Genomic DNA, 23,542 nt, shown 5'->3' on the forward strand with positions numbered 1-23,542 from the left:
CCTCCTCTCACCTGGGTTTCCAGCACCTGGAGGTCACAGGTCCACTGCCTCTAGACATTGAGGTCCTGTTTAGCTATGGTGGTGAATATTCTTTCTTCTCCATGCAAGGGCCACCCATGTATTCAGAGCAGTCCTTTGCAGATTAACTCTTAAGTTCTATGGGGTCTACTCTCAGGCCACGAATGTGCATACCATGCCAGCCTTAGGAAGGGAGGTGGGACAGGCAGCTGAATGGAATTGGCAAAGGTGTTTGAAAATGGGTGGGGGATCTTGGGAAGGGGGTGCCCAATTGGGGCTTCTCCAGGGGCAGCAGAATGTCTTGGGCAGGAGAATGCCTGCAGGGGCTCTGAGACTCCCTTGGCTTCTTCTTCCCTCCCTCCCTCCCTCCCTCCCTCCCTCCCTCCCTCCCTCCCTCCCTCCTAGGAAGCTGCAACTTGCTCTGGCTTCTGCGCTCCTCAGGAAGCTGAACCTGCAAACGTAGCTGAGACTGAACCTGCAACCCTGGCCAGGATGGAAGGAGGAAGATGGACGGTTGACCTGGTCAGGCTGTCTCCCACATCCCTCCCCACAACCTCTGAGCATTCCCTCCCAGGACCTTTGGAGAAATCTGGTGAGTTCGAGGGGAGAGGAGATGGGGACAGGGATAGATGGAGGGAGAAAGAGGAAAAGATGGAGAGGAGACAAATGGAAGGAAGTTTCTGACAGGAAGAAGGAAGGGGTGAGGCCTTCTCAGAAGCAGCTCTTTGTTTCTTGAATCCTTTTCCTAAAGTAGTGGGGGCAGATTTTCTTCCTCCAGGCTTTGAAATCTTAGGTGTTATTTCCACGGCAGGAATAATTGATGGTAATGATGTTGCACACCAATCCTGAAAAATTGGTGAAGTGGGATGGAAATGTTTCCCATAATTATTTATAATTAGTGTACATAAATTGTTTCTATTACTCTTATTTGTTATAGATAGAGTCAGAATGATACATTCCACCAGCATCAAAACACAATAGATGCATGCACCTCCCCAGTTTGGTGGACTTAAGGGACAAAGGACCCGTTATCATGATACACAATTCCTGGGGCTGGAGGCTCTACACTTAGGATTGGGCATATAAATTCCCAGAGCGTCTGGTATTATAAGCAAATTGTGTAAACTTGCCAATCTTACAGACTGGGGTTGTTTGTGAGAGTGAGTGAGTGGGATAATAATTTTAGCGCCCCTGTGTAATGGCTTGGTTCTCCTGCACAGACGTGAGACAACACCAGTAGTAATTATCTCAAACTCATAAATCACTGTGGAGCTCAGTCTTCAGCCTGTTCATCCCAGCTTGCAGATGCCGAGTCCTCCAGCAAAGAAGCCCCCACTTTCGCTTTCTTTTCCCCTCTTCTCGCAGATTCTCTCGAGCCTACGATTTTTTGGACAGGCTATTTCGGGGGCTCTGTGTCAGAGCTCAAACTGGAGATAACAGTCTGTGCCCCCCCATCACCCCCTCTTCCTGCTCCTCGTTCTTTGCTCCTGCTGCAGCTTGGCTGCTCCTCCCCTGCTTCACATTCCAACCGAATCCCATCTCTTGCGCTCTCAGGCTCTGTCAGCGGAGCCACGAGAGGCTTGAGATTCACGGAGCTGACACCCTGTAATTTTGTCTGTCCCTAAGCTTCCATGGAGATACTGTGGTACAACTTTGGTGCAAAATTCAAAATAAGTACACAAAGCCAACAAAGAGACTCAGAAGTTTATAGTGGCGCCAGCTTTCCTGGTCAAGAGTGCACTTTGTCAGACTGCAGCCCACAAAAGCTTAGGCCATAATACATTTATCTGCCTTTAAGGGCTGCAAAAGATGAATCAACAGAAGCGTAGTTCATCTATGGAATCCATCCTACAGGAGACAGTGAGAGCCAGCAACTTGGATAGCTTGAAAAAAAGGATAAGACTGACGTCTCTGCTCTGCCCTCGCGGTCCTAGGCAATAACGCTTCTTAATACTAAGGAGACACTTTTACTCGAGCCTGAGATCATTCACTTGAGAAATAAAAATAGAGATGTGTCTAATAAACCAGTTCCAGCATAGATCTGTATTATAAAACGATGCTGCCTTATTAAGTTTGAATAGAGTGATCATGTTTTGCTCTTGCCACTGTCTCATCAGCTTTGCAAAAAATTTGGAACCTAGAGAGGACAGTGGAGAATGAAGATGTTACAACGAGAGAAGGTGCAGATTGGGATTGACATCTGTTCAGTTCCCTTTTTGTCTTTCTTGAAAGTCTAACAGGCTTCTCTTTTCTCCCAGACTTCCAAACAGGTGAGGAAGATGAAAGTCAGAATTCTATGGAGCCACCTGTGAATTTATGGGGGGAAACAAAAAAATTGAGGATACAACAACAAACTCACAAAGGAGATAAACGATTTGAATGTTTTGAATGTGGAAAGAGCTTCAGTGAAAGTGGAAAACTTAGAAGACACCAACGAACTCACACGGGGGAGAAACCATTTAAATGTACTGTATATGAAAAGAGCTTCAGTCTTAGTGAAACACTTAGAAGACATCAACGAACTCACCCAGGGGAGAAACCATATAAATGTATTGAATGTGGAAAGAGTTTCAGCAAAAGTGGAGCACTTAAAGTACACAGACGAATTCATACAGGGGAGAAACCATTTAAATGTATTGAATGTGGAAAGAGCTTCAGTCGAAGTGGGGCACTTAGAAGACATCAACGAACTCACACAGGGGAGAAACCAATTAAATGTATTGAATGTGGAAAGAGTTTCAGCAAAAGTGAAGCACTTAGAGTACACCGACGAATTCATACAGGGGAGAAACCATTTAAATGTCTTGAATGTGGAAAGAGTTTCAGTGATAGTGGATCACTTAGAAGACACAAGCGAACTCACACGGGGGAGAAACCATTTCAATGTATGGAATGTGGAAAGAGTTTCAGTGATAGTGGATCACTTAGAAGACACGAACGAACTCACACAGGGGAAAAGCCATATAAATGTATTGAATGTGGAAAGAGCTACTGCCAAAATGGATACCTTAGAATACATCAACGAACTCACACGGAGGAGAAACCATTTAAATGTATTGAATGTGGAAAGAGCTTCAGTCGAAGTGGGGCACTTAGAAGACATCAACGAACTCACACAGGGGAGAAACCAATTAAATGTATTGAATGTGGAAAGAGTTTCAGCAAAAGTGAAGCACTTAGAACACACCGACGAATTCATACAGGGGAGAAACCATTTAAATGTATTGAATGTGGAAAGAGTTTCAGTGATAGTGGATCACTTAGAAGACACCAGCGAACTCACACGGGGGAGAAACCATTTCAATGTATGGAATGTGGAAAGAGTTTCAGTGATAGTGGATCGCTTAGAAGACACCAGCAAACTCACACGGGGGAGAAACCATTTGAATGTTTGGATTGTGGAAAGAGCTTCAGTCGAAATGGATATCTTAGAATACACCAACGAACTCACACGGGGGAGAAACCATTTGAATGTTTGGATTGTGGAAAGAGCTTCAGTCGAAATGGATATCTTAGAATACACCAACGAACTCACACGGGGGAGAAACCATTTAAATGTATGGAATGTGGAAAGAGTTTCAGTGATAGTGGATCACTTAGAATACACCAACGAACTCACATGGGGGAAAAACCATATAAATGTATTGAATGTGGAAAGAGCTACAGTCAAAATGGACACCTTAGAATACATCAACGAACTCACACAGGGGAGAAACCACAGATACTTTAATAAACCGCATAGGTGTTTTTTACCTTTCCTTCTATGCTTCCTTGCAATACTGATAAAATCAAACCACCCCAATGCTTTCAGTCTCAGAAGAGGAGCTCCCCTTGATGTCAGGGGAGGGGTTCAAGGGAGCATCTGTAGCCCTGCCATTCTTTCTGTCCCTGGCCCCTTTCCCTTCTCTCTCCACCATCCCTGGGCCACTCTTGACTCCACAGCAGGAGACTGGATCTGTCTGTAATGGTGAGATGTCCTGGCCGGTTGAAGGACCACTTCCTGTTTTCTGCTGCTCTATCCTGCCTTCTCATGGAAGCTGGAGTCATGAAGCAGGCGAAGACTGAGCACACCTAAGGGTGGCGCAGCGGGTGGGTGGGATTCTGCTTAACCTTTCCCCATCTGCTACTTTTCTGGATCCAAATCCCCCCACAAAAAGGGGCAGTGTGAGGGCGCAATCAGTGTTATGAAGCTGCACTGAAAATCATTGCTTTGTGAGCGTAAGAGGCCCTTCTCAAAAAAAGAAGCATCAAGAGAATTTAAGCTACAGAATTTAAAACAAACAGATAATTACAAAAAAAGAAAGCAGTCTGGTGCCACATTGCGTAGGAGTTAGTTTAACACACTCTTCCTGGGGCTGCCTTTGAAAAGAGCTCAGAAACCTCAATGGCTCAAAGAGCTGCAGACACATTACTGACCAGGGCTGGCTATAGGCAGCATAGGACTCCCATATTCGAACAACTCCGTCTGCCTAATTGTCTGTTTCAATCAATGTGTCCACAAGAAGAGGAAGATAGATTTGGAGTGCCGCATTTTCAAAAAAGATGGACATACGACAAATTCTTTGTGGAGCTGAAAGGCATGCCTGTGTGCCTCATTTGTGGTGAGGCCCTCTCCGTCCTGAAAAAGCCCACCTGCAGAGGCACCACAGGACAAAAGCACATTCAGTACGAGGAGTTCCAAGGGCAGCTGCGCCAGGAGAAGGTGAAGGCGCTGAAAACGGACCTGTTGGGTAACCTGTGGCCCCTCCAGATGATGTCAAATTGCAACTCACGTCTTCTTCAAATTGCAACTCACATCCTCAAAATAGTTCAGCCTCCACCACCTTTACTGCAGTCAACTGAAGGCAACCAACTGTGCCCTGGGCCCCTCGACCTTTCTCACTGCCAATGAAAACTAATAAATGAATAGGAAGAGAAGCTACCCATGTCACACTGACACAAACACCTTGCATATGAACTTCGTAAAATAATGAAAGTGTACTACCCCTCCCCCGCTCGCTCTCCCCACCTCTTAATTCCCCAGCCTTACACTGTATACAACATTAAAGTCTCTCTGTCTGTGAATTTTTATGATATCCAAAGTAAGAGAGTAGCTTATAGCTAGGAAGCGAAATAGGTATTCTAGTTGATAGTTCCTTTTTACAGACTATAGAGTGGCCAGACTCTTGCTATTCAAAAGAACTTTACTTTCATAATCATATAACTGAGAAGAATAGAAGAGGCGTCTGTAACCTGAAGTGTATGTAACCCGAGGTACCACTGTACAATCTTCTGCTGATTCAAACGCGCATGTTCTCACTTGAAATCTCTTATAGTTTCTTATGAAACATTTTTCTTTCACATCAGCAGTATTGTCTCTATTCCTGCACAGGTTTCTGCTTGTTAACATTTAGTGGTCGCAAGGACCACATAACACCGGTCCTGAGAGATCTGCATTGGCTCCCAGTATGTTTCCGAGTACAATTCAAAGTGTTGGTGCTGACCTTTAAAGCCTTAAATGGCCTCGGTCCTGTATACCTGAAGGAGCATCTCCACCCCCATCGTTCAGCCCAGACACTGAGATCCAGCGCCAAGGGCCTTCTGGCAGTTCCCTCATTGCGAGAAGTGAGGTTACAGGGAACCAGACAGAGGGCCTTCTCGGTAATGGCCCCCAACCTGTGAAACACCCTCCCTTCAGATGTGAAGGAAATAAGCAGCTATCCTATCTTTAAAAGACATCTGAAGCTAGCCCTGTTTAGGGAAGTTTTTAATATTTAATGCTGTACTGTTTTTAATACTTGATTGGGAGCCACCCAGAGTGGCTGGGGAAACTCACTAACAAACTACAGTTACAGTTGCTCCAAGATAATTCGATGGGGCCTCTTCTCAGTTCATTGTCTTCTGGATCAGTGCCTTAATCCTTTGTAGATTCTGTATATCACAAAATAGTCATTGAGGTGTCCCCAGATGTTGTTGTCCAGTTCCCATCAGCTTCAGCCAGCAGGGATGACAGTCAAGGATGATAGAAACTCTAATCTGGACCTCACCACCTGGATTCTGCTGCCCTATATCCTTCCCATTGAAAGAAATGTGAGAATAAATTTTGGACGCTATAGATTTATCCTGATCTGGTGCATGCAATGTCTTTTGTTTTGTAGCTGTGTGATTTGTGCTCATGTTGTATTGTGGTGGCCATTGGCTATAAACAATAAAATTTATAGATATGGTAGATTGAACTGCAAAAATAAGTAAAAAAATAATAAAAGGATTATTTTTTTGGTCCTCACTCCAAAATGGTGTGTGTGTGTCTCCTGGTGTTTTTGGTTATATTGGGGGTGGGGTGGGGGGTGGAGAAGTATAAGGCCAAAACCTCTCCCCTCCTCTGCTAAAACGATGCAGGAGACCAAAGGCAGCGAAAGAAAAAGCAGGGAAAGAGAAACCCTCCAAGTGCCACTGTTTAGAATTAGAGAAGCCGTCCTGGTTTCAGATTTGATCCCAGAATATTCCGCTTTTCCTTAGGGTGTCCCTATTTTCATTGAGGAAATGTTAGAGGGAATGGAGTTATCCAACCTCCGGCCCTCTGAAGGCAATCCTCTATAGGAACATTTTTAAATGTTTTATTATGTTTTTTATATGTTGGAAACTGCCCAGAGTGGCTGGGGCAGCGTAATAAGATGTGCGGTGTATAAATAGGAAAATTATATTTATGGAAAGGGATGTTCCTATTTTCATCAGAGAAATGTTGGAGGGTTTGGAAAGGTCAGTTGCTGGAGCGAAGTGATTGCATGATCCCAACCAGCAGAGCTGGGAACTGGACTGCCTCCTCCAGCTACACATTCGGGCTGCAGGCATAGCTGTCAACCTTCCCTTTTTTGTGGGAAATTCCTTTATTCCAGTGCCATTTCCCACTGCTATCCCGGATTGTTAGATATCCTGTAGACTGTCCCCGGGACAGGTGAGGCTCCTCATCCCTTATTTTCCAGTCTGCTGATCCCTTATTCTCAAATCTGAAAGTTGACAGCTATGGCTGTAGGGTGGCATCGTCCCAGCTTTCTGAAAATATTTACTGATGAGGAAACCAGTGACTGCACATCAGATCACAAGGAGACTTATTTGTCCAACATTCTGGATATCATATAAGATGCCAGGTAGATTCCAATGATACAAAAAAATTTGAGGGACAGCGCAAGGAGGCGCATCCAGCCTCGCAGCCTCCCAGGGCCCAACCCACAGTCAGCGAGCTCCGATGCTCAGAGAGGCAGGAAACGGGGCCAGCCAGGGGGACTCGAGAGCGGCTGCACTTTCCTGTCCCCGCCGAGGAGAGCGGAGGAGCAGCGGCCCCGTGGCCTGGCGAGTTTCCCCGGAGAGGAGCCGGATTCCGGTGCAGGGACGGAGCGAGGAGTCCGAGGTGCAGGAGGCGGGGGGGGGAGGAGGGGGAGAGCAGGTGGGCCTGGCAGGATCAGGCCCCGAGTGGAGTCAGAGGCTGCAGGGCGCCCCCCCCAACCGGGCAGGAAGGGGAAGGGGCGCAGCTGAGGGGCAGGGCATCTGCAGGAGGGCACAGGGGCAAACATGGCTCAGGCTGGCACGGACCCTGCCGGAGACCCTGGGGAGCTGCTCCCTTCAGTCCTGAGCTCAAGGGGCAGAATGAGGGGTCCAAGGCAGCTGCTGCTTCCCGATGGACGATGCATATAGTCGCTCACGGATCAGCGGCGTAGCTGGGGCTTTTGCCGCCCCTCTCCCTGTCCCTCTGCAGGGAGCCCCGTCCTCTTCCACGGTCCTCCCCACGGCGGAGAGGAAAGGGGAGGCAGGGGGGAATGGATGAGCAGTGCAACAGAGAGGTGTCCCTCTCACTCTCCAGCCCCTCCTGCCCCCTTCCTCTGGCAGTGCCATTGATAAACCTATTGCCCTCCTTCGTGAATTGGTCGCCTTTGAAAGCTCTCTTTGCCGCCACCACCATCACCGCATCTTGTGGCAATGATGTCCATCAGATTCATTTTGCAAGGAAATGGCTTCTTTTGCCTGCCCCAAATCAAGATACACTGTGCCTACACATGGAGGTTCTGTTGTTCTGTCAAAGCTAATAAAACATCTAATAGATCTATTTCCTGGAGAACGCATCTGATCTTTTCCCAAGCTATCAAAGTTAGTGACCTCTTGTGTCTGCGTGTAAATCAGTGAGAGAGGCTTAAGCCTGTTTCGTTAAATGTTTTATTTCCACCTTAGTAAGGCAGCAGAGTTTTGAGATGAAGGCTGAGGGTTGAAGTGGGTGACAGTTTTGAGAATGCAGAGGAAAGGAGGATTCTTAAGAAGTGTGGCATATGGAAATGAATTAATGATAATAAATATGTTGAAGACAGTATTGTAAAAGACTGAGGAAGGCAAAATTGAAATTAGCTATTCATGTTCAGATTATTACTCATTTCATTTATATACTGCTTCATATTTTTAAGGGAAAAATTCTTAAAGCAATTAAAGGGAAATCTCATTGCAGTTTGTGTCCATAGGATGTTGAGAACATTAACTCTGTAGATCCAGGAGTTCTCTCCTCTTGATAGTCTCAGATTTGATTGTTCTTTCTGATAGAGCAGGAGGAACATTTTTGGGCTTAAAGCTGCATTGATTCGGAGGCCACATTCCAGTGAGCTTTGTGGCCAATGTATGCACGTGCATGCACACAGAAAAGAGATGCAGACCATAAAGTCACATGCACACACGCCAGAGGTGCTGCACACACACACACCAGACATGCCATCTAGCATACATACAAGTCTTGCAAACACAATCAGCATGTTTAGACCTTCCAACCCCAGTGCTGGGGTGAGGAAAAATAAGAGCACAAGAAGACTCTGCTGAATTAGCAAGGAAATCTGTGGGGAAAAGTCCCTTCAGATTGTTCTTTAGAAATCCTCTTTAAAGAGCAGCCAGAGGGATCATTTATTTCCAGAGCAGGGCTTTTACCCCATTTCAGCACTGTGCTGCTTTGTGGTGAAATTGGAGTTTAAAAGACTTTGAGAGACTACTTTGAAGTGAATTTGATAACTACAGTCGAAAAAAGAGTAATCTGGGATGCAAGTAAAGTGGTCATGAGTCGGTTTCTGATACAACAGAATGCAATAAAAAAGAGAACCCAAAATGAGAAAAAAGATAAAATTTTGGAGAAAATAAAAGAAGGAGAGAAAAAATTAAGATCGAAACCAAAGTCACAGGAGATTCTGAGAGAAATTAAATTATATCAAGTACAATATTTGAAACTGATAAATCAGGAAATTGATTGGAAAATTAAACAAATGAGACAAAAGACTTTTGAATCAGCCAATAAATGTGGAAAACTGCTAGCGTGGCAGTTGAAAAAAGACAGAAGCTGAATACGGTTACAAATCTTGAGGTTGAAGGGAGAAACATTCAGAATCCTGTGGAGATTAGAAAGTGCTTCCAGAGATACTTTAAACAACTCTATACCCAGGGGCCACAGAATGAGACTGAGATAGACCAATTTTTAAGAACTAATGGATTACAAAAAATATCTCAAGAAAACAAGACAATATTGAACTATAAAATAACAGAACAGGAGATTGAAGGTGCCATTCAAAACATGCAATTAGGCAAGTCTCCAGGACCGGACGGATTAACCTCCAAGTATTATAAGACTTTGAAAGACTATTTTATCCAACCATTAAAGGAGGTGTGCAACGAGATTCTGGAGGGAAAGAAGGCGCCGGAGTCGTGGAAAGAAGCTTTCATCACACTAATACCAAAATCTGAATCTGAAAAGACACAACTCAAGAACTACCGTCCCATATCCCTTTTAAATGTGGATTACAACATTTTTGCAGATATTTTAGCCAATAGATTAAAAAGAGTTTTAAATGAAGTGATACATAAAGATCAGGTAGGCTTTCTCCCAGGCAGACATCTTTCTGATAATACAAGGAACATTATTGACATTTTGGAGTTACTGCTAACGAACATTAACACAAAAGCAGTTTTAATCTTTATTGACGCGGAGAAGGCCTTTGATAATATTTCTTGGAATTTTATGAAGAAAAATCTTAAGGGAATGGGAGTGGGACGGTGGGTTGAAAATGGTATAGAAGCAATTTATTCAGAACAAAAAGCAAAGTTGATAGTTAATAATGTGGTGTCAGAAGAGTTTAGAATAGAAAAAGGAACATGACAGGGCTGCCCTATCTCTCCATTGCTATTTATTTCGGTCCTGGAGGTGCTCTTGAACATGATTAGAAGGGACCGGCTGATTCAGGGAATTAGGGTCGGAGCTAAACAATATAAACTTAAGGCTTTTGCAGATGACTTGGTTTTGACATTACAGGAGCCAGAATCCAGTACGAAAAGGGTATTAGAATTGATTCAAAAATTTGGTCATGTGGCAGGATTTAAACTGAACAAGCAAAAAACTAAGGTTTTAGAGAAAAAATTGACAACAATGGAAAAAGAAAGGTTTCAGAAGGAGACAGACTTAAATGTGGTTAAGAAAGTGAAATACCTAGGGATTAACATGACGGCTAAAAATTTGAATTTATTTAAAGATAACTATGAGAAATGCTGGTCAGAAGTCAAAAAAGATCTAGAAATTTGGTCAAAATTGAAGCTTTCCTTGTTGGGTCGAATTGCAGCCATAAAGATGAATGTATTGCCAAAAATGCTGTTTTTGTTTCAAACTTTACAGATTGTGGACAAGATGGACTGTTTCAAGAGGTGGCAAAGAGATATTTCCAAATTTGTCTGGCAGGGCAAAAAGCCCAGAATAAAATTTAAAATATTGACTGATACTAAAGAAAGAGGGGGGTTTGCCCTGCCAGACATGAAGCTGTATTATGAATCAGCAGCATTTTGCTGGTTGAAAGATTGGCTACTTCTTGAGAACACTGACATTTTGGACTTGGAAGGGTTCAACAATACTTTTGGGTGGCATGCATATTTGTGGTACGACAAGGTAAAAGCTAACAGAGCATTCAAAAACCATATTGTCAGGAAAGCTGTGTTTAATGTCTGGACAAGATATAAAGACTTATTGGAAAACAAGACCCCAAGGTGGCTATCACCTATGGAGGCTAAGGCTCTGAAAAAACTCAATATGGAGGCCAAGTGGCCGAAATATTGGGAGATACTAGAACAAGATCGAGACGCATTGAGATTGCAGAGTTTTGAGAAATTAAAAGCTAAAGTGCGAGATTGGTTACATTATCATTAAATTAGAGAGGCCTTTAACTTGGATAAAGAATTTGGCTTCCAGGTGGAAAAATCGAAATTAGAAACAGAATTCTTAGAACCTAAAACTAAGATACTTTCGAGAATGTACAACTTGTTGTTAAAATGGAATACTCAGGATGAAACAGTCAAATCAGCTATGATTAAATGGGCACAGGACATTGGTCATAACATTATGTTTGCTGACTGGGAAGAGTTGTGGACCACTGATATGAAGTTTATGGTATGCGATGCCTTAAGAGAAAATATTATGAAAATGATCTATAGGTGGTACATGACCCCAGTCAAGCTTGCAAAAATTTATCACCTGCCTGATAACAAATGCTGGAAATGTAAAGAAACTGAGGGAACAATCTTTCACCTCTGGTGGACATGCCCAAAGGTTAAGGCCTTCTGGGAAATGATATATAATGAACTAAAAAAGGTATTTAAACATACCTTCCCTAAGAAACCAGAGGCCTTCCTTTTGGGCATTGTCGGCCAATTGGTGTCAAAGAAAGATAGAACACTTTTTATGTATGCAACAACTGCAGCAAGAATACTCATCGCAAAGTATTGGAAGACACAAGATTTGCCCACCTTGGAAGAATGGCAGATGCAAGTGATCGACTACATGGAATTGGCAGAAATGACTGGCAGAATCCGAGACCGGGGAGAAGAGTCGGTGGAAGAGGACTGGAAGAAGTTCAAAGAATACCTCCAAAAACATTCTAAAATGTTTGAATGTTAAAATGATGTTGGATATAAAAATAATATGGCATCAGTGACATGGTAAAAAGAAATATGTAAAAATGATTTGAGAAAAAAGGGGTAAGATCAGAGTATTGTTATGTCGAGACTAAACAAATGATACAAGGGATTAAGTTATAAAGAACATGTGATAAATGGTTTTAAAAGGTAAAGAAACCAAAGGCATAATAGGTTGAAATCTATAATAGGGTATAAGATTGGAAAGAGGGTAGGAAATTGCTGAATTTGATTGTGTAAAGGGGAACACAGAAAAGGGAGATGTGAGGAAGTCAGGAAAGAGGGTTTTAAAGATAGTAAGTGAGGAATAATTTTTTCTCTGTTTTTTGTCTTTTTTGTCATTTTTGGTTCGTGTTATTTTTGATTGTCTCTTTTTTCTCTTTCTTTTTGATTGTGATATTTGTTTTATTACGTAAAACCTTAATAAATATTTATATATAAAAAAATGAAAAAAAAATGTGCTTTTGTTTTCATTCTTGGGTTTTATTTTACTTTGTGTTTATTTCTTTTCCAGGAGGGTGGCGTAAAAATGGAAGAGCAGAGACCCAGGAGACCCATTCAAAGGGAGAGACTGGAGTGCAAAGGAAATAAACCTCCTGCCGGCCAAGTTGGGACCATCAGGGATCTTCTGCCTCAGGCAGATTTATGTCAAATTAAGCAGGAGGCAGAGGAGGGGCAGCCGCAGCACCACTGGGATGCCCAGAAGCAGGATTGCCTGAAGACGATGCAGCCGCCTCGTTCAGGGTGGGAAACCCCACAGGCTCCCAGTCCTCCCCACTCCGGGGATGGTGTCCTCTCCTTCAGGGGAGCTGCAGATGCCAGGCAGAGGCCCAGTGGGAGAGCAGGGGGAGCAGACCAGACCCTGCTCCCAGACACTGAGGGACTTCTTGGAAAGGTAAGTGCCCTCCTCTCACCTGGGTTTCCAGCACCTAGAGGTCACAGGTCCACTGCCTCTAGACATTGAGGTTCTGTTTAGCTATGGTGGTGAATATTTTTTCTTCTCCATGCAATGACCACCCATGTATTCAGAGCAGACCTTTGTAGATTAACTCTTAAGTTCTATGGGGTCTACTCTCAGGCCACTAATGTGCATACCATGCCAGCCTTAGGAAGGGAGGTGGGACAGGCAGGTGAAAGGAATTGGCAAAGGTGTTTGAAAATGGGTGGGGGATCTTGGGAAGGGGGTGCCCAATTGGGGCTTCTCCAGGGGCAGCAGAATGTCTTGGGCAGGAGAATCCCTGCAGGGGCTCTCAGACTCCCTTGGCTTCTTCTTCTTCCCTCCCTCCCAGGAAGCTGCAACTTGCTCTGGCTTCTGCGCTCCTCAGGAAGCTGAACCTGCAAACCTAGCTGAGACTGAACCTGCAACCCTGGCCAGGATGGAGGGAGGAAGATGGACAGTTGACCTGGTCAGGCTGTCTCCCGCATCCCTCCCCACAACCTCTGAGCATTCCCTCCCAGGACCCTTGGAGAAATCTGGTGAGTTCCAGGGGAGAGGAGATGGGGAGAGGGATAGATGGAAGGTGGAGGGAGAAAGAGGAAAAGATGGAGAGGAGACAAATGGAAGGAAGTTCCTGACATTAAGAAGGAAAAAGTGAGGCCTTCTCCAAAGCAGCTCTTTTTTTCTTGAATCCTTTTCCTAAAGTAGTGGGGGCAGATTTTCTTCCTCCAGGCTTTGAAATCTTAGGTGTTATTTCCACGGCAGGAATAATTGATGGTAATGATGTTGCACACCAATCCTGAAAAATCGGTGAAGTGGGATGGAAATGTTTCCCATAATTATTTATAATTAATGTACATAAATTGTTTCTATTACTCTTATTTGTTATAGACGGGGTCAGAATGATACATTCCACTAGCATCAAAACACAATAGATGCATGCACCTCCCCAGTTTGGTGGACTTAAGGGACAAAGGACACGTTATCATGATACACAATTCCTGTGGCTGGAGGCTCTACACTTAGGATTGGGCATATAAAGTCCAAGAGCGTCTGGTATTATAAGCAAATTGTGTAAAATTGCCAATCTTACAGACTGGGGCTGTTTGTGTGAGTGAGTGGGATAATAATTTGAGCACCCCTGTGTAATGGCTTGGTTCTCCCGCACAGACGTGAGACAACTCCAGTAGTAATTATCTCAGGTTTATTGCTCAAACTCACAAATCACTGTGGAGCTCAGTCTTCAGCCTGTTCATCCCAGCTTGCAGATGCCGAGCCCTCCAGCAAAGAAGCCCCCACTTTCGCTTTCTTTTCCCCTCTTCTCGCAGATTCTCTCGAGCCTACGATTTTTTGGACAGGCTATTTCGGGGGCTCTGTGTCAGAGCTCAAACTGGAGATAAGAGTCTGTGCCCCCCCCCCCCGTCGGCACCTCCTCTTCCTGCTCTTTGTTCTTTGCTCCTGCTGCAGCTTGGCTGCTCCTCCCCTGCTTCACATTCCAACCTAATCACATCTCTTGCGTTCTCAGACTCTGTCAGCGGAGCCACGAGAGGCTTGAGATTCACGGAGCTGACACCCTGTAATTTTGTCCGTCCCTAAGCTTCCATGGAGATACTGTGGTACAACCCTGGTGCAAATTTCAAAATAAGTACACAAAGACAACAAAGAGACTCAGAGGTTTATAGTGGCACCACGTATCCTGCTCAAAATTCCACTTTGTCAGACTGCAGCCCACAAAAGCTTAGGCCATAATACATTTATCTGCCTTTAAGGGCTGCAAAAGATGAATAAACAGAAGCATAGTTCATCTATGGAATCCATCCTACAAGAGACAGTGACAGCCAGCAACATGGATAGCTTGAAAAGAAGGATAAGACTGACGTCTCTGCTCTGCCCTCGTGGTCCAGGCAATAATGCTTCTTAATACTAGTTTCTGGAAAGCACAGGAAGGCAGAGAAAACTCTTGTGCTCCAATCCTGCTTGCTGGTTTCCCACAGGCATGTGGTTGGCCTCTGTGAGAAGAGGATGCTGGACTAGGTGGGCCTTTGCTGATCCAGCAGGCTCTTCTTAGCTTCCAATATATTGCAATATTTTTACAGTTAAATGTAGCACTTAAGTTTTATTTATTTCACAATGGAGACACTGTTACTCGAGCCTGAGATCATTTCTTCACTTCAGAAAGAAAAAATAGATGTGTCTAATAAGCCAATTCCACCATAGATCTGTATTATAAAACGATGTTGCTTTATTAAGTTTGAAACGAGTGATCATGTGTTGCTACTGCCATTATCTCATCTGCTTTTCAAAAAATATGGAACCTAGAGAGGACAGTGGAGAATGAAGGTGTTAAAATGAGAGAAGGTGCAGTTTGGAATTGACATCTGTTCAGTTCCCTTTTTGTCATTCTTGAAAGTCTAACAGGTTTTTTTTTCCTCCCAGACTCCCAAACAGGTGAGGAAGATGAAAGTCAGAATTCTATGGAGCCACCCGTCAATTCATTGGGAAGAACAAAGAAACTGAGGATACAAGAACAAACTCACAAAGGAGGGAAACTATTTGAATGTATGAAGTGTGAAACGAGCTTTAGTCATAGTCAAGCACTTAGAATACACCAACGTACTCACACAGGGGAGAAACCATTTGAATGTATTGAATGTGAAAAGAGCTTCAATACCACTGGGAAACTTAGAATACACCAAAAAATTCACACAGGGGAGAAACCATTTAAATGTATGGAGTGCGGTAAGAGCTTCAGTGATAGTGGATCACTTAGAATACACCAATGTACTCACACGGGAGAAAAACCATTTAAATGTATTGAATGTGGAAAAAGCTTCAGTGAAAGTGGACATCTTAGAAGACACCAACGAACTCACACAGGGGAGAAACCATTTAAATGTATTGAATGTGGAAAGAGCTACAGTCAAAGTGGAGAACTTAGAATACACCAACGAACACACACAGGGGAGAAACCATTTAAATGTGTGGATTGTGGAAAGAGCTACAGTCAAAGTGGAGGCCTTAGAATACACCAACGAACTCACACAGGGGAAAAACCATTTAAATGTATGGAATGTGGAAAGAGCTTCAGTGATAGTGGATCACTTAGAATACACCAACGAACTCACACAGGGGAGAAACCATTTAAATGTGTGGATTGTGGAAAGAGCTTCAGTGAAAGTGGAAAACTTAGAATACATCAACGAACTCACACAGGGGAGAAACCATTTGAATGTGTGGATTGTGGAAAGAGCTTCAGTCGAAGTGGGACACTTAGAAAACATCAACGAACTCACACAGGGGAGAAACCATTTAAATGTATTGAATGTGGAAAGAGCTACAGTCAAAGTGGAGAACTTAGAATACACCAACGAACTCACACAGGGGAGAAACCATTTAAATGTATGGAATGTGGAAAGAGCTACACTCGAAGTGGAGAACTTAGAAGACATCAACAAACTCACACAGGGGAAAAACCATTTAAATGTATTGAATGTGGAAAGAGCTACAGTCGAAGTGAAGAACTTAGAAGACGTCAACGAATTCACACAGGGGAGAAACCATTTAAATGTATGCAGTGTGGAAAGAGCTTCCATAAAAGTGGAGTACTTAGAATACATCAACAAACTCACACAGGGGAGAAACCATTTAAATGTATTGAATGTGGAAAGAGCGACAGTCGAAGTGGAGAACTTAGAAGACATCAACGAACTCAGGGGAGAAACCATTTAAATGTTTAGATTGTGGAAAGAGCTTCAGTGAAAGTGGAAAACTTAGAATACATCAACGAACTCACACAGGGGAGAAACCATTTAAATGTTTAGATTGTGGAAAGAGCTTCAGTGAAAGTGGAAAACTTAGAATACATCAACGAACTCACACAGGGGGAAAACCACAGATACATTAATAAACTGCATAGGTGTTTTTTACCTTTCTTTCTATGCTTCCTTGCAATACTGACAAAATCAAACCATGCCAATGCTTTCAGCCCCAGAAGAGGAGTTCCCCTTGGTGTCAAAAGAAAGCAATCTGGTGCCACATTTCCCAGCAGTTACTTTAACACACGCTACCTGGGGCTGCAACATCAACAACTTTTTCCAGGGAGTCTTCTCTTCTCATGAGGTGGCCAAAATATTGAAACCTTAGCTTCAGCATGTGTCCTTCCAGTGAGCACTCAGGGCTGATCGCCTGCAGAATGGGTAGGTTTGATCTTCTTGCAGTCCATGGGACTCTCAAGAGTCTCCTCCAGCACCATAATTCAAAAGCATCAATTCTTCGGCGATCAGCCTTCTTTATCGTCCCGCTCTCACTTGCATACCTCACTACTGGGAAAACCATAGCTTTAACTATACGGACCTTTGTTGGCAAGGTGATGTCTCTGCTTTTTAAGATGCTGTCTAGGTTTGTCATTGCTTTTCTCCCAAGAAGCAGGCGCTTTTTAATTTCGTGACTGCTGTCACTATCTGCAGTGATCATGGAGCCCAAGAAAGTAAAATCTCTCACTGCCTCCATTTCTTCCCCTTCTATTTGCCAGGAGGTGATGGGACCAGTGGCCATCATCTTCGGTTTTTTGATGTTGAGCTTCAGACCATATTTTGCGGTCTCCTCTTTCACCCTCATTAAGAGGTTAATTCCTCCTCGCTTTCTGCCATCAAGGTTGTGTCATCTGCATATCTGAGGTTGTTGATATTTCTTCTGGCAATCTTAATTCTGGCTTGGGATTCATCCACTCCAGCCTTTCGCATGTTGAATTCCGCATATAAGTTAAATAAGCGGGGAGCAATATACAGCCTTGTTGTACTCTTTCCCAATTTTGAACCAATCAGTTGTTCCATATCCAGTTCTAACTGTAGCTTCTTGTCCCACATATAGATTTCTTATGTTAAGGAAATTAGGGGGGGGCACATCTTTAAAGTTAATGAATGTTACAGATATTATGCCTGAATGTATCCTTTCAACTTGACAGCTCAGGGAAGTTACTGTATTTTTTGCTCTATAAGACTCACTTTTTCCCTCCTAAAAAGTAAGGGGAAATGTGTGTGGGTCTTATGGAGCGAATGCAGGCTGCACAGCTATCACAGAAGCCAGAACAGCAAGAGGGATTGCTACTTTCACTGCGCAGCGATCCCTCTTGCTGTTCTGGCTTCTGAGATTCAGAATACTTTTTTTCTTGTTCTCCTCCTCCAAAAACTAGGTGCGTCTTGTGGTCTGGTGCATCTTATAGAGCAAAAAATACGGTACCTAGCTTTAAAAATAATATAAAATCAACTCCTTTGCCAGTTTCCTCCATTCCAAAGCTATTTTCCTCTTGAAAAAGGACTCCAGGGTGTGTCCAGGGGTGACAATTGCTGAGCTGGGCCAAGGAAAGCCTAATCCCATCACCAAACTTGCCAAGGGGCCAGACATGCAAAGGAAGTTCTATTGTACTTTGGGTGATGGGACTTCAGAGGTGTTTGCCTATGCTAATCTTATACCTGAGTCTTGCCCTGACATGGGCATGCTTATGCTAATCTTGTACCAAGGACTTGTCTGGACATGTTTGCCAAGGTTGGACTAGTGTAACCCCTGTCTACCCCTCCGCTATTGTGACATGTCAGTGATGTAACAATCATATAGCAATGATGCTCTACGAACTGTATTCTGGGATATGGTGGGAAAGTTTTAAAAGTCTTTGTCACCCCATGCTGTTGCGCAATAAACTTTGGTCTACAGCTATTTGCTCCAGTTGGTGGCTGGATTCCTTCCTTTATTCCGCAAGGGACATGCGGGCTCTTCCCAATGAGCTGGTTTGACTGAACAGCCTCACACCTAGATTTTTCCATAACACTTAGGAGACAGATGAGGTGATCAGGCACTCCCATTTCTTTAAGAACTTGCCATAGTTTGCTGTGGTCGACACAGTCAAAGGCTTTTATGTAGTCAGTGAAGCAGAAGTAGATGTTTTTATGGAACTCCCTAGCTTTCTCCATAATCCAGCGCATGTTTGTAATTTGGTCTCTGGTTCCTCTGCCCCTTCGAAATCCAGCTTGAACTTCTGGGAGTTCTAAGTCCACATACTGCTTAAGCCTGCCTTGTAGAACTTTAAGCATAACCTTGCTAGTGTGTGAAATGAGCGCAATTGTGCGGTAGTTGGAACATTCTTTGGCACTGCCCTTCTTTGGGATTGGGATGTAGACTGACCTTCGCCAATCCTTTGGCCACTGCTGAGTTTTCCAAAGTTGCTGGCATATTGAGTTTAGCACCTTAACAGCATCATCTTTTAAAATTTTGGTTCTCAAGGAAGAGGCAGCCCAGGAATACAAGGCAGGAATTAACCTTGAATCTTGCTAACAAAATCCTTTCATAGCTTTTTGTGAGGGTTTTGTGGCTGCTAATCTTAAAGCCAGGATGAGCACTAAGAATTGGGCATCATTTCCTCTGTTATTAAAAATAAAATACTTGTTCTGCTTCTAAAGAAACCCTTTAGAATGCATTCTTATTCTTTTTTCATAAAAAAATTCAAACAGCTGTGCAAAGGTGCTCCTGTGCAATGCAATGTCAGAATAACAAAATAATGAAACATCTCACAAGAGCCTTGTTTTTTAAATATACAGCTAAAAAACCTTAAAACTCCAACAAGACTTACCAAATAGAAATCTACCGTATTTTTCGCTCTATAACACGCACCTGACCATAACACGCACGTAGTTTTTAGAGGAGGAAAACAAGAAAAAAAATATTCTGAATCAAATGTTGTACTAAACTATTTATTAAACAACCGGTATATCAGAATCATATTACAACCATGTAAAGTGAACAGCAGTCAACAGTGGCATTAAGAACCATCCTCACTGTCATTAACAAATGAAGAGAGCATTTTAGGTTCGAGTACTCTTCTAGTCTTCTGTGAACCCCAAGAACTCATCAGTGCTAGAGTCAGAATCTATGAAGTTCAGCTGCTCACAATCACTGGCATCACTTTCTTCGCCATCTTCATATAAAATCTCATCTTCTTTTGCATCCAAACCATTGCTAATGCCACATTTTTTGAATGACTATGCAACGATTTCCTCCTTCACCGAGTGCCATGATGTTTTCACCCATTCACAAACTTGAGTGATAGTGGGCCTCTTCATTCGTCCAGTAGGTGTCAGATCATGATTACCAGCAGCCATCCATTTGTTCCACTCTTCTCGCATAAAGACCTTAAATGGCTTGTTGATGGAAACGTCGAGAGGTTGCAACTGGCTGGTAAGACCTCCAGGAATTACAGCTAGATGAGTCTTCGCTTCTTTAAAACACTTTTTTGTAGTTTCGCTAATATGTGCTCTAAACTGGTCCAGTACTAATAAGGCAGGTTTTTTCAAAAGCCCTCCAGGACGTTTGGACCACACTTTTTCAACCCATACTCTCATTCCATTTTCGTCCATCCATCCTTTCTCATGAACATGTACAACAATTCCTCGTGGAATCACTTCTTTTGGAAATGTTTTCCTTTTGAAAATTAACATGGGTGGCAATTTGGTGCCGTCTGCACAGCAAGACAACACAACCGTGTAATGGGTTTTCTCATGTCCGGAGGTTTTCACAGCAATAGTTTTGGCACCTTTCAGATCCACAGTCCTATTAGATGGCACATCAAAGGTTAGCGGGACTTCATCCATATTCCCAATCTGGCCAATTTCAAATCCATTTCTCTTCCTAGCATCAATTACAAATTTATGAAAAGACAGAATCTTAGATTCATATTCTTCTGGCATTTTTTGTGCAATTCTAGTTTTCGTGCGCATAGCAAGGCCACATCGCTTCATAAATCTGTAGCACCATGATGGTGAGCCAGTAAAATCATGAATGCCTTTCTCTAAAGCAATGCGTTTGGCTTCATATATTATCATTTTTGTGGAGACTGTGATGCCATTATTCCGGTGATGTGTGATCCATTCTTTCATGGCCACGTCCAACTGTGGCCACTTTGCAGCATGTCCACGAAAAGTGTGCTTATTTTTATCTGCTTTTTGCAGCTGATCCTCCTGTTTCCTCCAATCTCTTATCATTCTTTCTGTTGGAGGTGGCCCAGAATGTCTCTCTGCTGCTCTGTTTCCATGCTCCTTAGCAAATTTTACTACCTCTAGCTTAAAAGGAATCTTATATGCTAGTCTTCTCTGCTTTATCATCCTTATCAGAACGGGGGAGGTTTTCTGCAAGAAAATACAGTTTTCTGCAAGAAAATGATGAAGGAACTGTCAGTAATGTATGGTATCTCCAATACAGTGATGAAGGAAGGGGGGGGGAGCTCACATTTCTCCTAGGCAAAGCAGCCAACTCCTATAGGCCTAGGTGCCTCCCCCCCATTAATATTTGAGGGAGTCATCCTCCCCCCATGCTGATGGGCATTGCCATTCATACAAGGTACCAGTGTGCATGCACTTTGTCTTGAGATCATTGCAATCTGTGAGATGGGGCTTACCTGTACCTGCCCCCCCTCAATATTTTATTGAAGTTGGAAGAGGGAGGGAGAGCTCACATTTGTTCTAGGCAAAACAGCCAATTCCTATGGGCCTAGGTGCCTCCCCCCCCATTAAATATTTGAGGGAGTCATCCCCCACTCCCCATTGTGGTATGTGAGGTGGGGCTTACCTGGCTGCCCCCCCCCAATATTGTTTGAAGTTGGAAGAGGGAGGGAGGGAGGGAAGGAAGAGAGAGGGGGAACTCACATTTGTGCAGCTGCCTTGCCTCGAATGAGAGCGAAAAGAGGAGGAGGAGACGCAGGGACACGAGCCTTGTAAGCCGCTTTGTTTGAATTTACCGGTGAGGTGCTGGGGGATGGACGGAAGGGGATGCTCTCTTTGTCCCTCCTTCCGGCTCATTGTAAAGAAAGCAGAGTAAGAGCTGCTTACATGTGTGTAAGGGAGAGCCATAGAGAAGGCAGACACTGAGAAAGAGAGGCTGCGTTCCTTCTCCGACCTTGGCTTTTACACGTGCTCAGCTGTTGCCGGCTTCCGAGCTGCCTCTCTTCTCCCACCTCGCTGGAAAGCCATAGAGCAGGCAGGCACTCTGCGCTCAGCTGTTGCCGGCTTCCCAGCTACGGAGGAGGGGAGGACAAATCTATAGAGCAGGCAAGCAGGCAGACACTCTGCGCTCAGCTGTTGCCGGCTTCCCAGCTACGGAGGAGAGGAGGACAAATCTATAGAGCAGGCAAGCAGGCAGACACTCTGCGCTCAGCTGTTGCCGGCTTCCCAGCTACGGAGGAGGGGAGGACAGGCTGCCGGAAACCCATAGAGCAGGCAAGCAGACAGACACGCTGCGCTCCTCCCGCCTGCATTCGCTCCATAACACGCACACACATTTCCCTTTATCTTTTAGGGGGGAGAAACTGTGTGTTATGGTCCGAAAAGTACGGTAATAGCTGGCCCCCCAGGCACTAGGAGGCAACGTGATGTTCAAGGCTTCACCCCACCCCCAAACTCTGAGCTTTTGGTTTCTCTTTAGACACTCATCTGTGGTCGCCTGGAGCATTTGAGGGGAAAGAGAGAGAACATTGGGGCATACGAAGCAAACATAGAAAAAGAAAGTGACAACCTGCTTGTAAGTGTCATTGTTACTTGGAAGGGAACAAGTGCTATAAGTTTAATGTACATATAATGCGGTGCTTCAATGCATTGTAATAAAAATACTATAAAGGGAAGTTTCTCTTAGACTTAGGCAAGAGGTTCCATTCTGACAGAAGCCTCAGAGGAGGCTGGATCTTTCCTCATAACTCATCACTGGAGGCATAAGCTGCAGAGCTCTAACGGAAGGAAGCTTAAACTTGAGAAGCCAGTGTGTTCTTGCTGGAGATGGCTAGGAGAAGCAGCAGCAGCAGTTGCAAATAAGTCATGCAATGTTGAAGAAGCTTAGGATCTCCCTCTGGGAACAGGGATAGGAAAGCTGACTGAATTACATAAAGGACTGAACATTGTTTGCAATGTGCTACTTTATCATGCTTATCTTATTGTTAGACTGTTTAAGACTGTTCTGCAGTAAAGCTTCAAAACTTATTTTTGTGATGGAGTGAATTCATTTCCACACAAGGTCCAGATCAGGAGTTCCACGGAACAACTTTAACAGCAAGTACTTGAAGGGTACTTCAACAATTACTTCAACAAGTACTTGAAGGGACGCGGGTGGTGCTGGTTGTTAAACCACAGAGCCTACGGCTTGCCGATCAGAAGGTCCCTGGTCTGAATCCCCGTGGCGGGGTGAGCTCCCGTTGCTCCGTCCCTGCTCCTGCCAACCTAGCAGTTCGAAAGAACATCAAAGTGCAAGTAGGTAAACGGCGTTTCTGTGCGCTGCTCTGGTTCACCAGAAGTAGCTTAGTCATGCTGGCCACATGACCCGGAATCCGTACGCCTGCTCCCTCGGCCAGTAAAGCGAGATGTGCGCCACAACCCCAGAGTTGTCTACAACTGGGTCTAATGGTCAGGGGTCCCTTTACCTTTACCTTTACTTGAAGGACCAAACCAAGAATTACAACAATCTGTTCCTCAAACTGGTTCAGCCTCCACCACCTTTACTGCAGTCAACTGAAGGCAACCAACTATGCCCTGGGCCCCCCGATCTTTCTCACTGCCAATGAAAACTAATAAATGAAAAGGAATAGAAGCTACCCATGTCACACTG

At 44.0% G+C, this 23,542-nt stretch overlaps 2 protein-coding genes and 1 long non-coding RNA gene across 3 annotated transcripts in view; all 3 read left to right on the plus strand.

The window, feature by feature from the left end:
- Window positions 1-6,215, plus strand: part of LOC309365370 — a 102,166-nt gene extending 95,951 nt beyond the window's left edge. Inside the window, exon 3 of the long non-coding RNA XR_014166065.1 lies at window positions 5,955-6,215. This is a non-coding gene — a long non-coding RNA (uncharacterized lncRNA). The remainder of the gene's footprint in view (window positions 1-5,954) is intronic.
- Window positions 1-20,160, plus strand: part of LOC309361170 (uncharacterized protein) — a gene marked incomplete at its 3' end in the record, with an annotated part of 122,090 nt that extends 101,930 nt beyond the window's left edge. The window contains exons 2-3 of the mRNA XM_081896135.1: window positions 15,755-16,420; window positions 20,087-20,160. Of these exons, the coding sequence (XP_081752261.1) occupies window positions 15,973-16,420; window positions 20,087-20,160 (522 nt within the window). The 5' untranslated portion in view covers window positions 15,755-15,972. The remainder of the gene's footprint in view (window positions 1-15,754; window positions 16,421-20,086) is intronic.
- Window positions 7,343-15,593, plus strand: LOC309361161 (uncharacterized protein; the record flags this gene model as incomplete). The annotated part of the gene is made up of 5 exons (XM_081896126.1): window positions 7,343-7,405; window positions 12,485-12,865; window positions 13,260-13,446; window positions 15,344-15,520; window positions 15,568-15,593. The coding sequence occupies exons 2-5, from the start codon at window positions 12,500-12,502 to the stop codon at window positions 15,591-15,593; spliced, it is 756 nt and encodes a 251-aa protein (XP_081752252.1). The 5' UTR covers window positions 7,343-7,405; window positions 12,485-12,499.
- Window positions 20,161-23,542: the final 3,382 nt, after the last annotated feature.

Source organism: Podarcis melisellensis, assembly GCF_964234715.1.
Source record: "Podarcis melisellensis genome assembly, chromosome: 2".
In the NCBI taxonomy this organism is placed as follows: Eukaryota; Metazoa; Chordata; class Lepidosauria; order Squamata; family Lacertidae; genus Podarcis; species Podarcis melisellensis.